Here is a 15,308-nt window from a genome sequence, read left to right on the forward strand (position 1 = left end):
ACATCTGTAATCCTCGCAGTTTAAGAGGCAGAGGCAGGTGGATCGCTTGAGCTCAGGAGTTTGAGACCAGCCTGGGTAACATGACAAAACCCCGTCTCTACAAAGTATACAAAAAAATTTGCCTGGCATGGTGGCATGCACCTATAGTCCCAGCCACTAGCGAGGCTGGGGCAAGAGGATCACGTGAACCCAGGAAGTCGAGGCTGCAGTGAACCCAGATGGCGCCACTGCACTCCAGCCTGGGTGATAAAGTGAGACCTTCTCAATGAATAAATAAATACAAAATAAAAAACCAGCACTTAACTCTTCAGCTACCACATTAATTATCAGCAAATACCTTCTAAGCAGTTGTTTGACAACCAAGTTAACTAGAACTGGAACTAGAATGAGATAATGTGGTATTGCTGCTTCTCACAGACTGGATCCTCAATGGACGTTTGAAAGGAGATATCAGTCCGATGTTTAACTTTGATCAAAGAAAGAAATATAAAATTAAGACATCAGGGCCTTGTCAGGCTGTTCTGCATTTCTGTGTTAACCAGACTCTCAACCATTTTCTTGCCATATGTAAACATGTGGCCCAGTTTGTAATCAGTGGGTTATAAGGAAGCTAAAGAAATTATCTTTTCTTTCAGGGCCGGGCGCGGTGGCTCAAGCCTGTAATCCCAGCACTTTGGGAGGCCGAGACGGGCGGATCATGAGGTCAGGAGATCGAGACCATCTGGCTAACACGGTGAAACCCCCTCTCTACTAAAAAATACAAAAAACTAGCCGGGCGAGGTGGCGGGCGCCTGTAGTCCCAGCTACTCGGGAGGCTGAGGCAGGAGAATGGCGTAAACCCGGGAGGCGGAGCTTGTAGTGAGCTGAGATCCGGCCACTGCACTCCAGCCTGGGCGACAGAGCGAGACTCCGTCTTAAAAAAAAAAAAAAAAAAAAAAAAAAGAAATTATCTTTTCTTTCATTGAAAATAATTTGGGAATAGGGACCCAGGCATTAACAGTCTAGCACCAAAGTTGTAGGAATCTTTAGTCTCCTCTGCCTCCCTTCTTCCATCCCTCTATTCTCAGTCTTGACCCCACCCCACTCACTTACTTGTTTTTCCTTCTACTCATTTTCTCCTCCCTCCCTCTCCCTTCTTCCCCACACTAGAACCATCAGGGCCCTCACCAGGGCACTCAGTTCAGGTTCTGGTTCAGCTCTCGCAGCTCTACCAGTCCCACCCCCATCCTAGGAAAAGCTGCTCCTTATTTGGAGTCACAAAAATATTTAACAGAGATCTAACTGACCATTAAAAAATTCCTCCCTTAAAACAAACACCTAATCAACTATTTCCCCCCAAGTTATATGTAAAAACAGCTGCAATTAGAACCTGATTCTCACTTTAAGAAAGAAAGATGCCTGTTTAGTTTTCTCCACTTTCATTGCTTCTTTGTAGGTCCAGGGCCTCCCACCAAATGCTGACGGCTGCCTGCTTCAAACCCTGCCACATCAGCAGGGAGGGAGCCCAGCGGCATTTGGTATTTGCATCAGTTTCCAGGAATGCTTTTCAAGTTATCAGTTCACTCTGCTGCCTTTAGCAGAGATGTTTTTCCTCTAAGTTTATACATGTGTGCTTGAACTTATAGTCCTCTAATTCTCAAAAACTTGCCTAGGATTTTTCTTTTTTGGCTAAAAGAGAAATAATAATCACACTTCTAAAAACATTCTACACTTTAAACTATTTTGACAACCACAACAAAACCTACCATGAAGTGTTTAAAATTTGGGGTATCTATTGCAAATCCAATGATTGAACCAACTTGACCCCCAAAGCGTTATCAGATAACCTCACTGAAGGGTATTTGGAGGGTTTCTTTCATAAATCTGTTGCATTACGACCCTGAGTCATTTTGCTCAGAATTAGTTTCTGACTCTCAGCAACACAGGACAAATGCACACATATGCCCTGCAAAGGCAATTCAGCAGAGTGGTAACAATGATACTTAGAAATCATTGCTCACTCTTCTGATATGCAGAAAAAAAATTGTTATGATGTAGTATTAAAGTTTTTCTTTCCTGATGAAAATGACTTCCACTTTAAAAGATTTTTTGTTAGTTCTGTAACTGCGATATTTCAGGGAAAGGGTAAAAATGTTCTTGGAATATACAATTCAACCTCAGGTCTTTTGTTGCTGTGTTGTTCCTAGAACCTAGAAAACTTCAAACATTGTTACCTAGTTAGAAAAAAATTTGAATGTGGATTGCTCCTTGTAAACCCCCTTCTAGGAATGACCAGACACCCTTTCAAATTCTTTCACTCCCAGTTACTTTAAAAAATCATCCAAAGTTGTCTCCCAAGTCAGTGCCTTTAATTAGAATAAAACAAGGGTTTATTGTTTTTGGTTATCCACTTTTACTTGCATTAACCTTTTTTTTCTTTTACATTTTGAAAGAGTAACCTGCTTTAGAATAGTCCCTTTTATTTACAGAAGCTGCTGATGGAGTTAACTTCTGCAGAAGTTCTTCCTTAAGGCAAAGCAAAAAAAGGGGGGAGGGGGTGGGAGGAAGGAAGGGAAAAAGATTCTCAAGGAACTACAGCCCACTCGTTTCTGTTTCTTAGAGACAGAACTGACCTAAAGATGCCCCCTTTGCGATGACTTCTGGGATAGAGCAGCACTCTGACTAGGCCCCCGCTGCCTCATAGGGGCCTTAGGCAAGTAGAGGAGAGGCCTCACACACACACACACACACACACACACACACACACACACACACACAGCCTTTCAAACCTAGGACCTGGAATGCCATCCCAAGAAGCTTTAGAAAAGGGCACAGGACCTTTGGCCTCCCACCTCAGGGTCAAGGTACCAGCTCCTCCTCTCCCTAGTAGGGAGTGGAGGGTTGGATGGAGGCGGCCAGAGAAGAGGGATGGTGGGTGTTGGGGAGAGAGTTAACATCTACGTTGGTGGGCGCACTGCTTGGGGTGTTACCAGCGAAGACTACGAAGACCCCAAGCTCGAATCAGAAGGCCCTCTGGATGTGCTAGGGGAGGTGCTTGGGTGTAGCTGTAAGAGATGGGACAGAGAGTAGGCAGCAAGGTCAAGAGACACCGGGGGCTCACGGGAGGGTTGAAGGGTCCAGGCTCAGGATAGAGCTGGTAAATCAGGACAAGGAGCCCATGGAGGAGGAGAGGAGAGACTGGAAACCATGAAAGATCTCCCACCACAGCCTTAGAAAGGAGAGACTGAGAAATACATTCTCAGTCTCTAGGTCGGTTGCAGTCGTTCTGGAGTGCCAAATCATCCCCCAAAAGACCCTGTTTGGAATGAGCTTCAGCAAAGGCAAGGTAGGAGGTCGAAGGACTTCCCAGGTGACTTGGTCTAGTCTACGGTTCGCAAAGCCTATCCTCCCTGTAGCCGGGTGCCAAGCAGCCTCGAGCCTGCTCCCCAGCCCACCTGCCAACAAAAGGCGTCCTCCGACTGCAACCCAGCCTTCTACAGACAGGACCCCCCTTTCCCAAAGTCATAAGAGAAAGAGAGTGCATCACTGCTGAAACAGTGGGCGCACACGAGCCCCAGAGCTAGAGAAAAGCTGGACGGGGCTGGGGGTGGGGTGCGGGGGTGGAGGGGCGGGGAGGCGGCTCCGGCTGCGCCACGCTGTCGAGTCTTCCCTCGCTCCTTCCCTGCCCCCTCCGCTCCGGCCGGAGCCCTCCACCCTACAGGTGGCCTACAGGGCACAGGTGAGGCAGGACTGGACAGCTCCTGCTTTGATCGCTGGGCTCCCGATCCCTCTCTGGCTGCTCGGCCGCCCGGAGGTCTGCACATTCTGCCCATGTCGGGGCTGCAGAGCACTCCGACGTGTCCCATAATGTTTCCAAACTTGGAAAGGGCGGGGGAGGGCGGGAGGATGGGGAGGGCGGAGGTATGCAGACAGCGAGTCAGAGTTTCCCTTGAAAGCCTCAAAAGTGTCCACGTCCTCAAAAAGAATGGAACCAATTTAAGAAGCCAGCCCCGTGGCCACGTCCCTTCCCCCATTCGCTCCCTCCTCTGCGCCCCCGCAGGCTCCTCCCAGCTGTGGCTGCCCGGGCCCCCAACTCCAGCCCTCCCATTGGTGGAGGCCCTTTTGGAGGCACCCTCGGGCCAGGGAAACTTTTGCCGTATAAATAGGGCAGATCCGGGCTTTATTATTTTAGCACCACGGCAGCAGGAGGTTTCGGCTAAGTTGGAGGTACTGGCCACGACTGCATGCCCGCGCCCGCCAGGTGATACCTCCGCCGGTGACCCAGGGGCTCTGCGACACAAGGAGTCTGCATGTCTAAGTGCTAGACATGCTCAGCTTTGTGGATACGCGGACTTTGTTGCTGCTTGCAGTAACCTCATGCCTAGCAACATGCCAATGTAAGTGCCTTCAGCTTGTTTGGGGGAGACTGGGGAGAGAGGTTAGATGGGAGGGCACCCTGCCCTGAAAAGGAAAACCTGTAACCTGAATTCCAGGCACACTTGGAGGGCAAACTCTTAGGCATGTGGGAAAACGCCGGATTTGATAAGAAACATGGAAATTACTTTAAAAAATGAAAACATAAAAGTCTCGCCAAAAGTTAGGGAACTTTTCTTCTAAGTTCAGAGTGAGACAGTTAACTCGATCTGGATCCTCAGCTTGGTAACCCCCAAAGGGAGCGGAAGGTCTTTCCCTAAGGATGAGATATTAACCACCAATGTGGTGGAGGAAGTCAAGGTCCTCCACCCCCACAGGCCCCATAACCGCACTGATGTCCACCTTGTAAAACTTGAGGCCTGCGTTAGAAAGTCCTTCAATTGAGTAACATAAAACTCACCTCCCAAGAGCTTTTATCTTCTGGGCATTGTAAGGCTTGTCTGGAGGAGGAGGATGACGATGATGATGTTGGTTATAAGGCGCCCTCTGGAGGAAGGAAAATGAAAGTACAGGGGACAGGGCCTTAAGCAAATGGAATCCCAATTAAAGCTTCTATGGGTTTATACAGATTAATGATTAGCATTCTGGTTGGAGCCTTTCCCAGTGGCTAGTCAGTGAACCCTGGAAAGAAGAATGGATGCTACTTGGAATGGGTACTTTCTGAAAAGTAATATAAGTGTCTCAATTCACTTTCTAGTCATGGAAATGGTAACATTTTTAAACTCAAATCTGCCCTAAATTTTGTTGAGCCGAGAATTACCCCTTTGACATGTTCCCAGTGATAATCAAAGGTTATGAATGCAGCAAGTTGAGATATATCAACACTGACAAGAGACTCAAGAGACCGGGGTTTTTCCCATGACTCTGACACCAATTTGCTGCGTGACCTTGGGCAAGTCAAACGGCCTTTTCTAAACTGTGAGACAGAGATTATGGGGACCCCAAGGCCACTTTCCAGCTCTAGGTTTTATGACCAGACTTTCATATCAAGATAGAATGAAGAAGATCAGTCCGTTTTCATCTTGAAAATGGCTGCCAAAGTACTAGACAAAGATATTGACTAGACGGGGGATGGTATTGTCTGACCACACCCAGTACTCCAAAAAGTTGTTCCAACCACATAGCACGGTGTCTACTACCGCATAATTACTAATGAATGTGTGTGTGTGTGTGCGCGCGCGCGCGCGCGTCTGTGTGTGTGTGTGTCTGTCTGTTCCCCCTTCATTCACTTTTAGTGTACATACTGTGGATACTAAGGAGTAATTGCACTGAACAAAGTCACATTACCGAGTTCATATTTTTAATGAGATCTGAGAGTGGGAAGAAAGAGTTGGCTCCTAGAGAATAAAATGAAGGCAGGCTTAGGGAAATTTGAAGGTACAAAGGCAACTTACCTTCTGATCAACAACCAACCACACTCTGGAATAAATGTTATCAAACACACATTCTTCAAAATGGTCCATGTCTGAGTAATTAAAAGGCAAATTTCCAAAATCATAAGGGCTTCCGTTAATAAAGTCAGGCATAATTATTCTTCCTATTGATGGACACAATGAAGTAAACATATCATTCTTGTAATTTAACAGCAATTCTCATAAATTGCCCTTAAATGTCAGTGCTGGATGTGGTCCACCCTCCTGAATTGTGACTGTTGCAACAGATGTTCTCACTTCAAATAACGCACTTCTTGGCCACCTCATTAAAGCAATTTTAGGGGTGATTCATCCTATTGCAAGCTTGGCCACACTTGTATCCTGTATTAACCGATAATTTTTATACTGTAGGAGAGGAATTCACTCTTTAAGGACTTATAACAATTATGGCAAAAGGGGGGATAGTACTTTTGTTTATTTTTTCTATTATTTTTCAAGATCTTTAATCCACAGTTTTTCCATTTATACAAAGCTCTTTCTCAGGGACAAAAATGATACATATTGGTAAAATGACCTTACCTAATTTAAGTGAACTAATTTAAAGCAAAATTCAGATGTCTGAATTAATCCATCTTCACAGTTAATAATGTGCAAATTAGACCTTTTGAAAAAGGGTATTAAGAACAGTACAAACTCAATGAAGTACTAGGTAACTTCAATGTTTTATAAAAAAGTAAGTCTACTTCAATGTTTTATAAAAAACAAATTTCAATATAGAATTTTAAGGTAGCATACTTTCCTAAATTTTACCTTTTCTAGATATTTAGGTATTAAATATGGATTAAGCTATAAATTACTTCCTCATCAATCTACTAATCTTGTCTTACATTCAGCGATTCATCTGTGCACTTTACCAGCTTAATTGCTAAGTATTCGAAATATCCTTCAGACACATTAATATTTCACAGCATTTATACAATAGTAAATAATTAACAATTTAATTCAAAATATATTTACATATTAATATTGCAAACAAATCACCCTGCTGATCCCTGCCATGCTTTTGGCCTGCATAATTTCCAAGTCATTAAAATATTCTTAATATAATATATAATTGGTCCTTTAATTAGGTAGCTCAATTTTATAAACTTGTCTCTCTATTTGTTAATTATTGCTATTGATCCATGAGGTGATACTAATAATTATTTCCTATCTTTTCTTTTTTATCTACAGCTTTACAAGAGGTGAGTAAAATTATTTTTAGAATTTTTTAAAAAATACTTTGATTCCCTTGGCTACAGTGATGTCTTCTCTTGGAAGGGAAGAAGTTACATTAATATTGACCATCCTAGATTCCCAAGAAAATTGTGAAGAATTTTGATAGTCAAAACCTTTCTGGCAGCCTTAGAAAGTACCCACCCAATTTTCCAAAATAGGCGGGGCTACTGAATAAGACTAAGTTTATAAAATACTCATACGAAATATAGAGTAAATAATCCAATAGAAGTTTGAGTTTTAGGATCTGCTACTATGAAGCAGAAGATTTCACTGAGCTAGAGAATCTTTTCACTCCTTTGGAATCATTTGCAAAAGCATTTATTGTTAACACATTCTTAGCTCGTGAATTGAATTTGAGGCATAATTACAGGTAAGTATTGATATGTATTTTTTGTTCTGTAGGTACATATTTTTATTTGATGTATTGGCAAAATTTTAAATTGTAGTTTGAAATATTAAACTAAGATAATAGTAAATGCATAATGTAATGAATTGTGAAGGTATATTTGTTTACTACGTCAAAATGGAAGCTGTTTTAAAATATATATACAATTTTCTTCATAATAATCTTTGATTTCTTCTTTTCTAGGAAACTGTAAGAAAGGTAAGAGTATAATACTCCATAAACATCTAAAATTATCAGGGATAACTTATAATTTAACTAAATTTATAGTAGACTATGGAAGGAAAATATCAAAATTTTGCTCATATGAATATGCATTAGCTAAAGCATAAAATAAAGTAGCTTTGATGTTTACGATAACAAAGTTTAATTATCTTCCAGAATCATCCGTAATTACATTTATGTGATACAAACTGGTGATTTACATACAAAATGAAAAAAATGACTTGTTTTTATTCTGGAGATGGAAAGCATATTATGTTAATTATAGGTAGTAAAAAAGTTATTTTAAAGAGCTTTCACTATATAAATGTGCTGTTAAAAATGTAACAAAATGGTCATTTCACCTACAGTTATCATCTTATTCAAATGCTATGCATAGTATTAACCCAATAGCTGAAGACTGTGGCAGCTTCCAATCCCCCAGCTGAAAAAAATTACGTATAATTACAATTAAAAAATGTACTTTTATCTATTGCATTGTGTCGATTTTTTATGTAGTATCTAATAACATTGTAGTTAGATCAGTCTTACCAACTAATTATTATCAAGAATGATTTGCTTATTCACTGGAAATTACTTCTTAGGCATTTATTATTGTGCTGTTTGTATCTTTCCTGTAGGGCCCAGCCGGAGATAGAGGACCACGTGGAGAAAGGGTGTGTAATTTTTGAACTATAAAGGGCTTTACCCCATATTTGAATAGCTATATATTAGAAACTATAGGAACTGGCAACTGGCAATTTATAAGAATATTATGTATCCAGATAATTGTACACCCCTTTAAACAGGTAATGCACTGCAGAAGAAGTGAATTAGTATTATTACGTATAATCAATATTTGTTTTAGGTCAAAATTACCGTTAAAAAAGAAAAACTGTTACAGTCATATTATTTGCATGGCCTACTTTCTTTATAATTTACCCATCCAACACATGCATAATGAAAATGTATCTACCTACTACCACAGTCCTCTCTTTAACATATTTGGTTTGCTTTTGAAGTAAGATCCCTTAGGTAGCTTGGAAATAATAGTGAATTAGTAGTCAGTAACATGTTTCTCTGCTCAAATTCATACATGTACAAGTCAGGCTTACATTTTATTTGTGGCATTATTAAATCTCCCTGCAATGCTTATTTGACATTTATAACTGCGTGGTTTTGCATTATATAACACTTTTGCCAATATGTGAATACCTATATCTTATATCTGTTAGGAAGTGGAGACTTACATGTATTCCACTCAAACAATTTATTAGAAATAGAATTATATCAGTTAATTATTTTAATAACACAAGTAGTTAATGATAGTAAATCTGCAGGATTTTCTATCGTATGATAAAGCAACCTTATTAACTGTCATATCAATTAATTTATTCACATGTAACATACCCAAACTATTGAATAAGTTTGTCACAGTCAGAGATCGGCAAATAACAATACAATGTAAATCCTTGTGCACTGTTAAACATGTGAAGCACACAGAACCATACTGTTTGGCTATAATTTTTATATTTGAATACTGGAGCTTCAGTACAAATTAATATTCAATGGCTGAGATACTTCTTTAGGAAAGCTACCCTGTGATATCTTGAGAGTTATTAACCCTTTTTCTAAAATAGACTCATAAGTGAATGTCAACCAATGACAAATATAGTATATTAAATTTCCACCCTACTTGCACATAGAAAGGTCTAAACAACTGATCTTACCACATATAATTCTTAGGTTTCTACAGGGCCTGTCTAACCTGACCTTATTCATTTTTTACATAACAGGGTCCACCAGGCCCCCCAGGCAGAGATGGTGAAGATGGTCCCACAGGCCCTCCTGGTCCACCTGGTCCTCCTGGCCCCCCTGGTCTTGGTGGGGTAAGGTGTCCTAAGTATTGCTAACTTTTAGCTAACTTCAGTTTCTCTCTGTTGAAAGAAGGCTTATTGTGGAATTTATTTTTAGCAGTTAAGGGATAATTGTTCTATTTGAAAATTAGTATATTTTATTTCATTTATTTGGTTTCTTCACTCAAGATTCTGCTTTACCCATTCTCTTTGTGAGCCCTTGTCAATTACAGGACTGGTCTTTGTGTGCGCTGAAGTTAGCTGTGGCCATCATTACCATTATTTAATTTGGAGATTTAATATCTTTTATCAGTAAGGCACAAATAAGAGGTGTTACATAATTAAAGAGTTTGATTAGATTGAACTACATACGCGAAATCCCTGATCTTAAGCAATTTCACAAACATCCTACGCTTTTTATTCTCCTTGACTTGAAGTCTGCTGAACCAACATTCAAAGCGGTTTTAGGTTTAATTTGCTTGAAACTAATTTGAGAAAAGTACATTTCCCTTTTTCATTAATATCTTCTTTTAGCTTTATGTCTTTAACAATGGTATGAATGCCAAATGGCCTCACTGCAGGAAGGAAAACATTTTGCTTAATTGGTTAGCACTATGAATCAGAAGCCTGATTCTAACACCCAACTGTATGCCAGTAAAATAAGACCTTTCTCCCCCAAAGATCTTATTATGATTGCTTATCTATGAAGGGCATTAAAAAGCAGCTTCTTTAATAGAGCTACCACTATAAGAGAGATCTTTAACAGTAAAGTTATTACTGTGAACTAGTTTTTAAAAGTTTTATCTTCCAAGGGGCATTTTAATTTAATTTTCCTCTAAACTTGAAAACTCTTTATATCCTTCCTGAAACTCAGGCAAGAAAAAGATCCCTTAGTCATTTTGTGTAGCTCCGGTGAGGAAGGGCAACAGGTGAAAATGCGAAGATGTCCTCTTGAGCTCTGTCTAATTTATCAGGAGCCCTTAGTAACATTAAAAGTTTAGAAAGCTTTCCTTCCTCAGTGTAGAAGTAAAAGGTGGGAGTGGAGACACTGAGTTAAGGCAGAAGAAGGACTCAAAAAATAAAGTAGGGAAGTTCTCCATTTCAAAGAGATGTAGGCCAAGTTTTAAATGTACAGCTCTCCTGACTTTTTAGGAATTTAGTTCAATATAGAATTTTAAACTAATAATTATATCAAAAACATTCCCCTCTTTTAAATAACAACAGAAAAATATTGACAAGTAAAATGAGAAAATGAACGACATGGCTAGTAACTAAAAATATTTTATATATATATATAATATACATATATATTTTTTTTTACTCCTCTAGAACTTTGCTGCTCAGTATGATGGAAAAGGAGTTGGACTTGGCCCTGGACCAATGGTATGCTTATCTGTTTATCTTAGCCAAAAAATTTACTAAATAAAGAATTCATTGTATGTCACATTTTACAACGCCATTTATTTAGCTACCTAAGTTAATACTCAATACTTAGATCATATAAAAACAACTCTTTTTGTCTTCAAATTTATGAAAACATAAGTTAAGGAGTTTACTTTTCTTTACAAAAGTGCCTCATTAAGATAGGTCACATACTTATGTTCAAGAAATAATCTTTGGATATAGTAATCATAATTTGAGCAAATAAATTTAATTTAAAACAGTAATCACTCTGATTAATTTTTTTAATATTCTTTAGCATTGCTTAGAATTTTAAGCAACACTTAGAGAAAGTTCTCTGAACTTGTTGGAAAGGATCAACAAGTTCTAGTCCAGCTAATTCATTTTAAAATGGGAGAGTTTAAGTCCTTTTCTCAAGGTCGTCCAGGTAACTAATGACATAATTAGAACTAGCTGCCAGACAAGATGTCTAATATTTGATGACATCATGGTTTATGTACCTAGTCCCTGAATAAACCACTCATTTAGTCAATGGATATTAATCAGGTACCTTCAATGGGCCCTAAACGGTATTAGGAACTGGGGAAATTACAAGGAATATGACAGATTCTGATCCCTCCTCAAGGAGTTAACAATATAGGAAATGTTTCTTTTTCTATATTTTGACCAAAAAAAAATTCTTTTTTAGTCTATTGATTGTAAATCAATACAGAATAGAGTATGAGTAAAAATCTAGCATTTATGTCACTCAGTACAAATATTCAGCACCATACCCTATCAGTGGAGCACCGCTTAGAAACATTCCCAATATGATGATGATGATGATGACTATTAACAAATGAAGCTTCTAACAAGCATTAGAGATGTTTGAAGGGAAAAATGCTAATATGAGCATGCGAAATGTGTACTAGCATATATGAAATAGAGGGAAAAATTGCCAGAAGTCAAAGTGTTAGGTTGATTAAGCACTACAAAATTGAATGTATACACACACACATGCAATTTAGTGATTTTAATTAACTGTTTCAAAACTAAGGTATTTATCTGCCCAAAGTCAACATGGTCTTTAAAATGTAAATTTTACCTGGGCAGTGCACTTAGTGCTCTAGCTTCAAAAGAAGATGTTCTGCTGGAGCTAATGGCCCACAGTAAGCTAATATACTCTAAGGGTGAGATAATATTTTCTGTAGATTAGAACTCTCACTTGAGAAATAATCTACCTTTAATCGATGACTTCTAATTCCCTAATTTTTTCTGGTAATTTAAAATGTTCATATCTGAAATGAAAAAGTAGAGCGTTTATTTTGGCTTTGTTTATATTGGATATTTGAAATTAGCTGTTTCACCTAATGCTGGACATTAGTCAGTTTTAAAGCAGTACCTATATCTCAAGAAGAAGCAAAGGGTGGAAAGTAAAGAGCCACTAAATGTCATTTTTAAAAAGCCCACTAAGCTGGGAAAATTAATATGGATTTCAGATTCCCCTGTTTTTGGAACATCTGTCTTAGGGGCATAAAGCAGAGTATTTTACTTTGAAATATCGGTGAAATATAATTTAAGCTTGCACATCCACACACATGCACAGATATATGTAATCAACAGATATGTGTTTCACAAATAGGGAAGATAGGCAGCAATAAAGTATTAGTATTAAATATAAAGTATTAAAATAATTCTCCATGCTGGAAAATCAATAACTATAAAATCCCACAGGGTTCTTCTCTGAATTAATGAGTAATCATACTGTCTCACAGCCTCCACGAAATACACTACATTTTATGTAAATGAAATTGTTGCAAATACATGAAAAAATAAACAAATATAATTAGAAATTCCTGGTGTCAAAGAAAATTATTTTTTAACATATGCCTAAAAAGCTATTGTGATTGAAAAGTGACAGTTTCTTTTAATGTTGGAGCAATTTCTAAAACCAAATGAATAATTCTTATAATTAAAATGACATACATTTTAAATAAAATCCATGTTATTTCACTCTAGGCATTAATATAGTAGGGTAGGTTTGACTGCAGAGTCCCCACGGCTGATGTCATGAACAAATTACTTGAGACTGGTACATGAAATATTTTCAGCATTATGAGGAACAGACCCTACAGATGAGCTTACACAGACATTGATTACTGCAAAGAGGAGTCAAGAAAGGGTTTTTGGTGTATGAACTAGTAACAGTCTGTTTTACCCTACTTTTGTGCTACAGAAGAACAAAGGGAAAAACAATCTTCCATCATCTGGGCCATATTTTCAACAATAATATAATATAATAGACTTTTCCAGAAGGCTGTTTCAATAATATTTTATTTTTCCTTCACCCCTCATTACATCCACTTTTGTTTGACATTTTCATCAGTCACCAATAACCCTTAGAGGAGCGATAAGGTTATAACAAACTTCCCTTTAATCATTAAGAAGGACTTTTGATTCTTTTCAATTTATGTCCTTTGTGGCAATAAAAATACCAATTTCTTAGCTAAATATGACATAGGAAGATGACATATGATCAAAAAAATCCAAATGGAAATGCTTCAGCTGCTGCATATAAGACAATTGTATATTCCGCACTTGTGCAAAGACTGATGCCCTTCATTGCATCAGAACAATCTCAATATGCCCAATCGTGCACAAGTTTAAGGAACTTATGACTGTCCCATCTAATTCTCACTGATTTCTATTGATTTGGATTGGGAGAAAAGGAAAAGCAAAGGGGCAGAACTAATGCAAGAAGCTTGAGTCCTTAAATTCTTCCTCAGGAGAAATAAAAACTATGGAATAAAACCACAACAATTCTGTTTGTCCATCACAAAATGTCTATGGCACTGCTAAGTTGGTCATATCTGATGCCAGCCAACACCATGACCACTTATCAGTGCTAACTATTGATATATCTGTTTTCTTTACAGGGTTTAATGGGACCTAGAGGCCCTCCTGGTGCAGCTGGAGCCCCAGTAAGTACTGAAAGTTTATTATGCCTCTTATGTAAAAAGACAGAGAATTAAGAAATAAAGGCTTGGAGTATGACATTCTTTTCTTCTTTTAGGGCCCTCAAGGTTTCCAAGGACCTGCTGGTGAGCCTGGTGAACCTGGTCAAACTGTGAGTACCTTTTTCCACCTTTGTGATCAGTTTTTTTCCTGGGAGTTTATGAATATAACCTTAACGAAATGATGGGTCTCCCATTTTCTTAGGGTCCTGCAGGCTCTCGTGGTCCAGCTGGCCCTCCTGGCAAGGCTGGTGAAGATGTAAGTATTTACTCTTAAGCACTTTCAAAATGCTATTTAAATACTCCTGCCTCAACAAGATTTTCTAGATTCAAATTAAGTATTCTGCCAAAAGCTGAATATGCCTGAAAGAACTCTTAATACATGGGAAATGATATTTTAATGAAATATTAACTAACCTGCTTATGTTAAGGGAAATATTAAATATGTATCTGGATCCACATTTTTATGTGATAACTTTCTCCCCTTTTGTAAAAACCAAGATTTCCCCCATTTTGTCTGATAGTTTACCAAGAAGAAGTTGACTGTACGATGTTTTCATGTTTAGGGTCACCCTGGAAAACCCGGACGACCTGGTGAGAGAGGAGTTGTTGGACCACAGGTGAGACTTTTTACATTGGTAGATAGCACAAACATCATAGGCCTATAAGATAGTTGCTAAAACTAGCATCAATCTAAATGACAACATAGGTGTCACCCAAACTTATGACATGAATCGGAGGCATCTAACAAAGAAAAGAGCCTAGTAAAAAAAAAAAAAAAATGCATATACATTGTATTCATGCAAATAATGGAATACTAATGACAGCAAGCATAATATAAGCAACTAAATTGTGTTTTCTACAAACACCATATTCTTAGTTACATTAGAGTAGGTTAATTTGTCGTTCCATGCTTAAAGGTATACTAGACTTTGATTCAAAGCTTGAACTTTGGTGAGAATAAATACTTTGGGGGGAAGAAGTAACTGTCTTTTTATTTATGGTAAAACATTATTCACCATCTTCTCCATTTCTTTCTAAGGGTGCTCGTGGTTTCCCTGGAACTCCTGGACTTCCTGGCTTCAAAGGCATTAGGGTAAGCACATTCTTTACTCAGATGAGAGAAAATGCCTATTAATTTTTGGAAAAAGCTCAAGTATGTTTAAAATCTTGGATGACATATATTCACTTTCAAATTTCTGTAGTTTGCCAAAGGGAAGAAAGAGTTAAAGAGTCACATTTCTTGAAAGTAAAGTGGGGTGCAATTTTTTCAGTCTGTTCATAGCAACCAAAAAACAGGCTCACTACAGAGAAAATTATATGGAACACATATTATTTATTATTTACGACCATCTGAAAATCATAAAATTATTAAGGATGGAAAAGATGT

General features: G+C 38.3%; 1 protein-coding gene across 1 annotated transcript in view; it reads left to right on the forward strand.

Annotated features, from left to right (window-relative positions):
• The first annotated feature begins 3,836 nt into the window (after window positions 1-3,836).
• The window catches only part of COL1A2 (collagen type I alpha 2 chain), a 37,063-nt gene continuing 25,591 nt past the window's right edge, over window positions 3,837-15,308 (forward strand). The window contains exons 1-11 of the mRNA XM_003896308.4: window positions 3,837-4,376; window positions 7,020-7,030; window positions 7,654-7,668; window positions 8,310-8,345; window positions 9,465-9,557; window positions 10,854-10,907; window positions 13,841-13,885; window positions 13,978-14,031; window positions 14,124-14,177; window positions 14,485-14,538; window positions 14,961-15,014. Coding sequence (XP_003896357.1) covers window positions 4,307-4,376; window positions 7,020-7,030; window positions 7,654-7,668; window positions 8,310-8,345; window positions 9,465-9,557; window positions 10,854-10,907; window positions 13,841-13,885; window positions 13,978-14,031; window positions 14,124-14,177; window positions 14,485-14,538; window positions 14,961-15,014 — 540 coding nt within the window. The 5' untranslated portion in view covers window positions 3,837-4,306. The remainder of the gene's footprint in view (window positions 4,377-7,019; window positions 7,031-7,653; window positions 7,669-8,309; window positions 8,346-9,464; window positions 9,558-10,853; window positions 10,908-13,840; window positions 13,886-13,977; window positions 14,032-14,123; window positions 14,178-14,484; window positions 14,539-14,960; window positions 15,015-15,308) is intronic.

This window comes from Papio anubis, chromosome 4, assembly GCF_008728515.1.
Source record: "Papio anubis isolate 15944 chromosome 4, Panubis1.0, whole genome shotgun sequence".
Classification (NCBI taxonomy): domain Eukaryota; kingdom Metazoa; phylum Chordata; class Mammalia; order Primates; family Cercopithecidae; genus Papio; species Papio anubis.